General features: G+C 25.6%; 2 protein-coding genes across 2 annotated transcripts; both read right to left on the bottom strand.

Moving 5' to 3' along the window:
* Positions 1–2,000: 2,000 nt before the first annotated feature.
* On the bottom strand, positions 2,001–3,969 carry LOC110661450 (ribulose bisphosphate carboxylase small subunit, chloroplastic-like). Its single transcript, XM_021820079.2, has 3 exons — positions 3,722–3,969; positions 2,555–2,689; positions 2,001–2,459 (listed from the first exon to the last, which is right to left on the bottom strand). The coding sequence occupies exons 1-3, from the start codon at positions 3,902–3,904 to the stop codon at positions 2,226–2,228; spliced, it is 552 nt and encodes a 183-aa protein (XP_021675771.1). The 5' UTR covers positions 3,905–3,969; the 3' UTR covers positions 2,001–2,225.
* A 2,638-nt stretch (positions 3,970–6,607) lies between these two features.
* Positions 6,608–7,435, bottom strand: LOC110661451 (succinate dehydrogenase assembly factor 1, mitochondrial). The gene is made up of 2 exons (XM_021820080.2): positions 7,286–7,435; positions 6,608–7,188 (listed from the first exon to the last, which is right to left on the bottom strand). The coding sequence occupies exon 2, from the start codon at positions 7,181–7,183 to the stop codon at positions 6,887–6,889; it is 297 nt and encodes a 98-aa protein (XP_021675772.1). The 5' UTR covers positions 7,184–7,188; positions 7,286–7,435; the 3' UTR covers positions 6,608–6,886.
* Between the last annotated feature and the right edge of the window lie 4,172 nt (positions 7,436–11,607).

Raw genomic sequence — 11,607 nt, 5'->3', positions numbered from 1 at the left:
ATAAAAATTAACTTTATTTATTTAATTATTAAAGATTTATATTATGTAGGCATGTATAGGGTTATGTAAACGGTCGGTTCTGTTCTGAACCAAACCGAACCGATAAAATAAAAAATTAAAAATTAAAAATTTTAAAAACCGAACCAAACTGATTGATAAGAGAAAATCGAACCGAATCGAACTTATAAATATCGGTTCTGTTCGATTTTAAATCGATCAAACTGAAATTTATAAAATTTCATATTTTTAACATTAAATCTAAATAATAAAAACATAAAAACAAAAAAAATTAGAAATCAAAACTCAAAAATCTTAAGGTTCGGTTCGGTTTTCTTTGATTTCGGTTCGATTCGGTTCGATTCAATTTGGTTCAATTATTTTGATTTCTTATATATATTAATAATTTCGGTTCGGTTCATTTTTTTTTATTTTTTTATGAAAATAATCAAACCGAACCGGTTAACCAAAATTATTAAAATTATAAACCAAACCGATTAAATTTTAAAACCGAACCGATTGAACCAAATTCAATTGATTCAATTCGATTTTTCGGTTTAAACCGAAAACTACTCTCCCCTAGGCATGCATGCCATCAACTCTCTATTCCTTGAAGATTCAATGTTTAAACTAATTGACAAGTGAAAGTTTTTCAAACATATATTGAGTTGTTGGTTGATATTCTTATCCTTGTGAAGTAGATATTTGCTCATAATAAATGTGGATTGAATTGATTTTGATAACCACATATGCTTCAAGACAAATGAAAACCAACAGCCCCTAAGCACAGTTGGTAAAATTGATTTTCGTCCATATATTCACATGACCGAATGGTTTTTAGGTGCTGTAGATAAGATGAAGCAGAGCCATTCAAATCTCTAAATATCTTTGCATTTAAAATTTCATCCTATTGATGTGCTATGTTGAAATTCTTGTCTATGATATTCATTTAACGAGTGAATTCGATCGTATATTTTATATTTTAAATTTAAAATAAATTAAATCTAAATAAAAAAAAACTCTCAAATAAATCTAAGTAATACTTTTTACTTTTAGTGTAAGTAAAATTAAAAGTTCAAAGTAGAATAGTATTATTTTTTTTAAAATATTTCAATTCGAGGTAAACGAGTGTATTATGAAGATTATTTTAAAAAAAATTAGAGGGTATTTAGTTTAACTTATAAGTTGGTCAAAACTACTTATAAGTAGAAAGTCGTAAGTGGATTAGCTTTTATTTTGACTTATAAGTTAAAATAATTATTTAAAATAAATCACAAGTCAAAATAACAATATCTTACTTATAGTTTATCTATTTATTTTAAAACTATTCTTTCACCGAGTAAAAAATTATATTATCCTAATAATTTTTAAAAATATTAATAGTATTCTTATTTTAATAATTATAACACTTAATTACATATCCTTTTTAGTAATTTCAATAAATTAAATTACTTTTAAACACATTTCAACTAAATATTTAAACAATTTAAAAATTATTTTTAAGTAATTTTACTAAATAATTAATTATGCATTTTTAATTTAATTCATAAATTAAAAAATATATTTTAAGTTAAAAGTTAAAAATAAGTAGCCAAACCAAGCACTTTCTTAGTCTCAACGTGTGAAGGTTAATCTAAAAATATTCCAGAACTCAAATAAAAAAATAAAAATAAAAATTTTAATTTTTTTAGTATTTAATTGATATAGACATTTATCACCTAGAAATAATCTAATTAATCTTACATTACTTTTAAAGCTACAAAATGTATGAAGGTGATTAATTTAAATTAATCACATTTAAGTTTAAATTTTATTTTTATATACATAATTAATTCTTTTTTTAAAACTTGAATTCAAAATCTCACGAACTTATATTAATCGAGTTTCTATAATTATTTGACTTATTAAATCTTCACTAAATTAAAGAAAAATAAAGGCATTTCTTATAGAATTCTAAAAGGAGAATAGATCAATCCATCATTCATTCATAGCACCCATAAAAATAATTTAAAACGACATAGTTTCACATTTGATACCAAGAAAATGTTCAATAGTTATAAAATTGACCCTTGCATCTTCCATCCCATTTCAGTCGGAGAAACTCCGATGAGAAAGGAGAAAAAGATACAAACTAAACCAAGAAAACGAAAATTATTTCAAAAACATCCTCATTGAACAAATTGCATTGCCAAAAGGAAAAAAAAGAGGAAAGAGAGAAATCAATAGATTTATTCAGCGCCTTTAGGCTTGTAGGCAAGGAAACTAATGCACTGGACTTGGCGAACATTGTCGAAACCAATGATCCTACCATAGCAATCTGGGTAAGCTTTAATCATCTCATCAAGCTCCTGCAACACCTGCACTGCATCTGTGCAACCAAACATGGGCAGCTTCCACATGGTCCAGTAACGACCATCATAGTACCCTGGTGATCTGTGGTACTCACGGTACACGGTTCCATGCTTCAGAAACAACAAATATACAAGTCAGTCATGCAAGTAATAGCTTAATTATGGCTCAAATATGCAAGTCATTCATGTGAAAAAAAAAAGATCACCTCCAACTCGAATTCCAAGCAAGGAACCCATCCCTTGCGAAGAAGGTATTCAACTTCCTTGGCCAATTGCTCCCTTGTAAGGGGTGGAAGGTATGAGAGAGTCTCGTAGAACTTCTTCCCACGTGGTGGCCATACCTACACTCCCATTTTCGCACTAATTCATCATACTACTATATCAAGGAAGTAATCAACTACAAAGTGAAAGCTAATCCTCCCTATTTCTCGTCATAAAAATAAAAAATTTTATAATAAATAAATAAAAATTCTCAAACTTAATATCTTTCCACTCTCATCCTGTTTGATAAAAAATAAAAATTATATTTTGTAAAAAATTAAAAAAATCAAGAATTGAATGTTAGTTTTATAAATTTTAACTTTTTAAAGATGATAATTATTAATTTACACTCTAAAGTTAACATAAATACCAATGAAATTAAAAATTAATCTAATTTTTGTAGGTATCTAAACAATAATTAAAAATTACAATAATTATTACCCTTATTAATCTCATATCAAATATTTCTAATTAAATATTATCTTATAAATTTTAATTTTTAAAAAAGTAAATTATGATTACAGTAATTACTCTTATTAATCTCATACTAAACACCACCTAATGTGAATGGAGGCACATCAAGCTATTCTTTATCAATTTCTACTTTAATAACATATTATTATACAATTTTAAAAAATATATTATAAACAATTAAAATTTAAAGAAAAGTTGTAATATTAATTTAAAAATCATGACAATATAGTAAATAAAGTTTGAATTCTAGATATTTTCATTCATATATTCTAAAAACAGAGAAAAATACTAAAAAATAGAAAAAAAAATAGAGAAATATGGTAAATGTTAGGATTTTAAATTTTACTTCACAATATTTATTTTATTTTACAGGAAGTTTTTAAAATTAATTTAAAATCATTTTAGAAAATTCTATTATTCTTTTAATTTTTAATTTTTAAATAAATTTTTTTAAAATTTTAAAATTAAAATTTTTATGAAAATTAATAAAAAAATCAATTGAATTACTCTTATAAAATTTTAATTTTTAAACATAAGTAAAATAACAAAGAGTCATTTTAATCAAAATAATTTTCATTTTACACCACTATAGAATTAAAAGTGAAGAAACTGAAGAGAGATAATGATGAACTAATGACCTGCATGCATTGGACCCTGCCACCGTTGCTGGCGATGGAGGTGATATCAGTGGTGGTTTTGCGGGTGGTTGGGAAGGCGGATGTGGACTTAAGGCCGGTGAACGGAGCCACCATGCTAGCCTGAGCAGGGCTAGCCCTGTTAATGCAAGCCACAGCTGCTGTTGAAAGCATAGATGAAGCCATTTCAATTTTCACTTTCTTCTACTAAACTATATCATTCACCCTCCTCTTTGCTCAACCACCTCTGCCCTTTTATAAACCTTCTAAAACGTCTTTGCTTGTCCGGCATTTCTAATCCAACGGTTGATGTTTGATTTTTAGGATATTAGCCGTTGGATCTTATGTTGGCCACATATAGGAGACTTTAGCCTTATCGTTAGGCACTCCTCACGTAGTGCCACGTGTCCATTACCTTATCTGATCGCAATTGACACTGCAAGACGTTTATGGCCCTTCATTAGGGATAGGACCACTCCTTCCCTTTCCTTGGTGATATTTCTATTTTCCTTCTTTTTTTCTAAAAAATTTTTTTTTTGGGAGGATGGGAATTTTTTTTATTTTTTTTAATTAGAAATTTTTATTTGAAAGGAACTTATGGTATGAATGTACCATAATATGTTGCAGGTGATGTGGTCTAATCCAACTTTCCAAGCTTATATATATATATATATATATAAATTGAGTATATAGAAAAAATATTTAGATTGATAATACTCAATAAAAAATTTTGTGTATTTCATATCTATATACTTTAGAAAGGGATAAGGTTCAATTTGCCCTCTGTACTTACTAGGGAGGTTCAATTTAGCTCATTTTTAATTTTTAGTCTAATTTAACCTATAAATTTTAATTTATACTCAAATTAGCCCAATTAACAAAAATGTGTAATTATTTAAATATTTTTTAAAATATTAAAATATTATTTTTATATTGTATAATTAATTAATAAAAATAAAAATATTATTTTTATTATTCAATATTATTAATTAAACTGAAAATATAAAAAAAATATAAAAAAAATATTTTTATATTTTCATATAATTAATTAAAATTAAAAATTATTACTATTCCAATTAATAATATTGAATAATAAAAATAATATTTTTATTTAATTAATTATACAATATAAAAAATAATATTTTAATATTAAAAAATAATTAAATATTAAATATATAAACAAATTAATTAATTAATTATACAATATAAAAATAATATTTTAATATTAAAAAATAATTAAATATTAAATAATTTATTTAAATAAATTGTTTGATATATAAACAAATTAATTAATTAATTATACAATATAAAAATAATATTTTAATATTAAAAAATAATTAAATATTAAATAATTTATTTAAATAAATTATTTGATATATAAACAAATTAATTAATTAATTATACAATATAAAAATAATATTTTAATATTAAAAAATAATTAAATATTAAATAATTTATTTAAATAAATTATTTGATATATAAACAAATTAATTAATTAATTATACAATATAAAAATAATATTTTAATATTAACAAAAGTCATTTTTTAATATTATTTAAACAAAATAATTAAATATTTTAAAAATGATATTAAAATATTATTTTTATATTGTACAATATTATATTTTAATAATAAAAAATAATATTTTTGTTAATCGAGCTAATTTGAGCATAATTGAACCTCCCAACAAGCATAGGGTAAATTGAACCAAAAATTAAAAATGAGCTAAATTGAACCTCCCAACAAGTATAGGGTAAATTGAACCTTATTTCACGTTGAAAAACATCTCTGGGGTCAAAATTCAGGATGTTGCTTAGAATATAATTTTATAAATTCAAAATTTCTGTTATTTTCCTGCTTGCTATGTGTTTGGATTCCTCTTGCTGAAATGACACACAAACAATGATAAGGAAGGAAAGGCCTATATGCAACTTAATTTTGAGTTCCAAAATGCTCTGCATGTCAATTACTTGGTAGACCGTCATTTCCTCCTCATTTAGCTTTTATGTCCCACGCTAAGCCTAACTTATTTTGTGTCCATTAGTATTTCATACAACAAAAGGCTCTTAATTTTCATTATTTTGTTCCTTGCAAAATGGGGAATAATTATTTGTGGTTGTTCACAGAGGCAAGCTAATGATTTCTCAATAGATTCTGTTCAAAGTAGGACATGAGAAGAGAACTAAAGATATGCACTTAATAGCAAGAGTCTCTTCTCTTCATGGCTCTCAGCTCAAGTGCATGTTATTCTTATTCTTGTTATGGATTTAAATTAAATTGTATTTCAAAATGATCAAACTAGACCAAATGATCAAACTAGACCAAATGCTATATCTGCTTGCAGGCCTGGAATACTTGCCCATGAATCTAACTAATCAGATAACAGATAAGACTCTTAAGATAATGCAGCAAATTCTCTTAATATAACTTAGAGGAAAGAAAGCCTGACTTGAATTATTTCCGGCTTGAAGTTTCATCAGAAGAGATTTATGCATAAAGGGTCTAAAACAAAATTCTTAAATCAGATTATCTCCATATTCTTGTAGAGATCCAAGAAATCTGAAATGGGTTTACACTTCACTTTTCAAGACTTCCAAATCCTCTTCATCATTTGATCTCATCTGTCAGTAAACAAAGCTCAAATGTAGAGCAATAGTCTTTGGTTTGCCTCCTTCCAGATATAATGTGTAAACAAATAGGCACAGCTATGCAAGCCTGTGATACCTCAAAAGCAATTTAATCATTTCAATTACTACCCTGAGTTTAACATGGTAAGGTTTAATGCATGGAATTTGATTTGGCTTGAAATTACAAAAATTGCAGTCCCACACATTCAAAATGAGTTCCCGAGTTCAAGAATCAAAGCCAGCCACCTTTCAAGAATCAATGGAGGCAATAAGCAAACGCGTCCCAATTCTTGAATAACCAGGAGATTACAATTAGTTTAATTTCATGGATTTGATTTGGCTTGAAATTACAAAAATTTCAGTCCCACACATTCAAAATGGGTTTCTGAGTTCGAACTTCCAAGCCAGCCACCTTTCAAGAATTAATGGAGGCAATGGGCAAAAGTGTCTCAATTTTTGAATAATCAGCAGATTACAATTAGTTTAATTCCCACAAAGAATCACCAAGAAGTTAGCAAAAACTAACCCCAAATTGAAAAATTCAAGGCTTATGATTTGTTGGTTGATGCAAATTGAGATATAGAGACGACATTCCAACAGTATCAGGACTCTTGAGCTGATCAAGCTGTTTCTTACCCCGACGAAGCAAATACTCGATGTAGAGGAAATTCTTGCGATCTACTTGCTGGGAATTGCGGCGGAACTCAGCCGATACAATGGATTCAATCTGGCGGCGATCCTCAGGGGATTTCAAACGAGCAGCACGCAGAAACCCTCGGTAGAGACTAAGCACTTGCTTCTGCATTCCTGAGAGTTTTGGCCCACTTGAAGTTCCCATGGCATCTTCGCAAATCAAATCAATACATATCAGAAAAGGTCTCCTCCATGCATAAAAACCATTAAGAAAAGAGAAAATTGAAGAGAATCAATCTAATCTTACCTTTGATTGATAGATCACAACAACTAGGGTATTATTTTTTTTTATTTTCCAGAATCAGGGTTTTTTTTTTTTTTGAATGATTAAAAAGAAAATCCAATTTCTGTTGCCGACGTAGAAGACGAACTTATTAATGGGCTTGGCCTTGAAAGCTTGGAACTTGGAAATTATAAACCTAACTGGGCCTAAAAAGCTGGGGCGAGTTTAAACAGAAGTCAACGGCCGCAGGCCTTATTTTACAGACTTTCTATTTCTAAGAATGCTAAATACATATTTTTTACCCCTGAATTTTCTTCAAAAAAAAAAAATTATGATACACATTTTAAAATTTTAAAATGTCATCCCAATTTTTATAAACGTCTTATGATACATCTCAACTTCTGTAAAAGTAGAATTTCAATACCTTTTAAATCCTAGTTAATAAATTGCCATGTCAGCATATCGAAAGACATCGTAATTTTACTTTTATAGAAATTGAAGTGTATCATGGGATATTTATAAAAGTTGAGGTGTATTATTAGATATTTTAACAGTTCAAGGTACCATGAAGATTTTTTAGTAAAGTTTGGAGGCGAAAATGTATATTTATCCTTCTAAGAAAAGTGAATTTTAGGTTTAACTCAATTCAACTAAGCCTTTATCCCAAGAATTTGGGCTCGCCTGTATAGATTCTCTTTCTCTATTCTAAACGATTTTGGGTTAAATTCTTAGAAATGTGTAATGCTTCTAAGTCATGTTATACTACTCTTCTCCAAGTCAGTTTAGGTCTACCCCTTCTTTTCTTTCTATCCTTTAACCTAATGTGCTCTACTTGTCTAACTGGAGCTTCCGTATGTCTACGCTTCACATGACTAAACCACCTCAATCTCCCTTCCCTCAACTTATCATCAATTGGCACCATTTCTATCTTTTCTCTAATACTCTCATTGCAAACTTTAGGTTTAACTAATTAGTAATTTATTTTTTTATACATAATTTTAAAAAATTAATTAATTAATAAATTTTATAAATATTTTAAAAATTTATTTCTTTATTTTTCTTAATAATATATATTATATAAAAATTAAAATATTTTTTTTATAAATTATTGAAGTTATAAAATACAGTCATTTATATGTTATCAATTTTAGATTGAGACAACCAATATATATACAAATGTAATCACTTTAAATTTTAATAACATATATGATCTATGAATCTGCTCTTAATTCTTTATTTATTTTATATGTTTAATATAACAAAAACCAACATAAATTGAAATATTAGAAATTATCTAAGACATATCGCAAAAAATATAAAAATTAATTTTTTTGCACTAAAAAAAGTAAATTATCAAACCAGTTTCTCTATATCAATAATTAAATAGGGGATTAGATATGTCTAAATAAGATTATGAGAATATATTAAACAAAGCCTTTTTTTTTATCAGAAAATAAAAGATTTGTATTCAAATAAAACTAAAATCTTTATTCATGTTAAAATATTTAAATAAAACTATATACATATGAATAGCTTCCTTTTTCTTGAAATTTTTTTGTTATCTTATGCAATTATTTAATAAAAATATTAAAATGAACCTGAAATAGAAGAAGTATCAAGTATATGATAGTGAATAACCTAAAGTACTTAGCAAATTAACTATTATTGAGCTTAGATTTCAACCTTATTGCCCTCTAAAGGGTGGCTGCTTGGATACATTGTAATTCTCAGCTTGTTGGCTTGAGAATATGCATATTAAAATAGAATTAGAGAATAAATAATCCAACTGAAATTTAAATTAAAATAGAATTATTAAACTATAGTATATAAAATGCAATATAAATTAAAAAATAAAAAATAAAAGAAGAAAAAATTTATGTGAGTTGCAGTGACATTTATTTTTTTGCTTAGATTTTTATATTTAAATAAAATTCTATATGTTAAGTAGTCCTATAATTAAATTAAAAGGCATGATAATTATAATGAAATAATAGATACACTATAATTATGATGTATTGGCTAATAATAGGTTTCTAAAACAAAATTATGCTATAAATATTAAAATATTTTAATTACTATAGAATAAAACTCTAAAAGAAACCAAATTGTCTTAAAAATACGAAAATTTCTTTTATTAATTAAAAATTAATAATATTATAGTTATGTATTTTTTTATAAATATAAATTATAATTATATAAATTATATTTTTATGATATTGAAATTTTAAATTGAGATAGATTTACAATAGAAAATAAATTTCTTATTTTATGACACTCATATCTTACTTAAAAACACATTGATTTTTAATAATAAATTAAATTTAATCCTTCATTATCATAACACATAATATGTCCTCAATTTGTAACTCCTAATTATTATTATTATTATTATTATTATTATTATTATTATAACGATAATTATCTTTTATATAAAAAAAATATATATTAATTTAAAAATTATTTTTTACAGGAATTTTAAAAAAATTAACTATTATATATTTAATTAGGTCATATTTTTATGAAAATTTATATTATATTTGACTAATTTAATTATTTAAATATAATAATTATTAACTCAAATTCAAATAATATATATATATAAACTTCAAATAATCAAATTGGTTGGTTTAATTTTTATTAATATAATCTTTATTAATTGATATTCCTAACTTTAAAAGACTAATATCTCATGATAACATTTTTTAAATTCAATAGAATTACAGTTTTAACTCTAAATGTTTGTAACATCATATAATTTAAATAAATTTATTTTACTTTAATATAATTTTATTTAAATTATAACTTATTAATATGAAATTTTATTACATAAATATATGAAATTAATTAAATTTACATGAGTAACCAATTTAATAATAATAATTTTTCTAACGATTGCAACATTAAACTTGTTAAAATTCGTTAAATATATAAATAAAAATCATAATATTGTAATACTAAACAAGGATCATTTTCCTTGTCTCGTCCCTATCCCACAGGAGATTATGTCTAGTCAGGAACTGGCCCATCAAGAAATGGAGCGATACGGTTTTCCTGTGGGAATTTTTTTTTCTTTTTATTCTTTTATTTTTTATTTTAATATATCATTATATACTATAGTTTAAAAATATAATTTTTTTAAATTATAATATTTAAATATATAAATACATAACAAATTTTCAAGGCATGAAGGCTTTCTTTCCATTCTTGTCTCACACAATATTAGGATCGAGAAAAATTGATACAGTTCAGAATGAATTGGATCGGATTCAGAAATAATTATCATCTTTAAATAATAATAATAATAATAATAATAATAATAATATAAAAGAAATAAAACAAGGAAGCAGAAATGATAGTCTGATGAACAGCCTAGTCATCCATAAGCGATAAGAAGACCTTTCAACCACAAAATGCCATTTTATTGGAGATTGATATAAGACTTGTCACGTTAGCAACTTCTCCTTTGGGACCCATCTTTACGTACGCATTAACCGGACCAAACACGCCAAAACATTTAACACTCGGCCTAGGTAGACCCCATTTCTATTATTAATTAATATTAATATTATTCTATTTTTCTTTTTACATTTTTTTTTTCATATTGCGCACTCAGCTTAAACTTTGTTTGTTTAACATGCCATAATTGTTTTTCCTAAGCAATTGAATTAGATAGAAATAATACCAATGATTCAAGCATCACACATTGTCAAGTCATGCAAATGTGAGAGTTAATTCTCAAAGTCACACACAATCAATTCATATGTCAAGTATTGGGCTAGTTGGTACTAATGCTTCAGCACCAAGTGGGACAAATGGTGCTGCATGAAGTGAAATAAAAGATACAGGGCAAAGATTTTTCTTATTTAAATTCTGTCTATCGTGAATTTAAGATGTTATGCTTCAGTCTTATTTAATTTGCACTCGTTATATACTTTCTCATATGTCATATTAAAATATGTATTCATAATTTATAATACAACACTAATATGAATGGAGAGAGTGATAACTTCTTGGATGAATGGAGAACCCATTGAACCAAATAGAAGGATTTGGAAATGTAAGGGCAATAAGAGAAGCAAAAAAATTCAATTCATTCTAGAGGTATCACAAGATGGAAACAATAAATCTTCCCTTCAAATTCCCATTGCTCAAATGGGGTGGATAGCCTTGCATAAATATAAATGGATTGATGTGTAAAGAAAATGGAATGACCCATATAACTTAACTTCAAAACTAACCCAAGTATGAATATTTAAAGCTAAAATTTATAAGTAAATACATTTATAGGTAATTTAATATTAAAATAAAATAAATTTTGATATATATAAAGAAAATAAATTAAATTT

The sequence above is a fragment of the Hevea brasiliensis genome, chromosome 9, assembly GCF_030052815.1.
Source record: "Hevea brasiliensis isolate MT/VB/25A 57/8 chromosome 9, ASM3005281v1, whole genome shotgun sequence".
Lineage (NCBI taxonomy): Eukaryota > Viridiplantae > Streptophyta > Magnoliopsida > Malpighiales > Euphorbiaceae > Hevea > Hevea brasiliensis.
The sequence above is the reverse complement of the archived record's forward strand: the minus strand, read 5'-3'. Positions and strand labels throughout refer to the sequence as shown.

What these genes read in the sequence shown, in the direction of transcription:
- LOC110661450 (XM_021820079.2), bottom strand. Translation starts at nt 3,904, where the DNA reads ATGGCTTCATCTATGCTTTCAACAGCAGCTGTGGCTTGCATTAACAGG. An exon ending in GCAGGGTCCAATGCATGCAG is followed by an intron (nt 2,690 to 3,721) that starts GTCATTAGTTCA and finishes ATGGGAGTGTAG; the next exon opens with GTATGGCCACCACGTGGGAA. An exon ending in GCTTGGAATTCGAGTTGGAG is followed by an intron (nt 2,460 to 2,554) that starts GTGATCTTTTTT and finishes TTGTTTCTGAAG; the next exon opens with CATGGAACCGTGTACCGTGA.
- LOC110661451 (XM_021820080.2), bottom strand. Translation starts at nt 7,183, where the DNA reads ATGGGAACTTCAAGTGGGCCAAAACTCTCAGGAATGCAGAAGCAAGTG.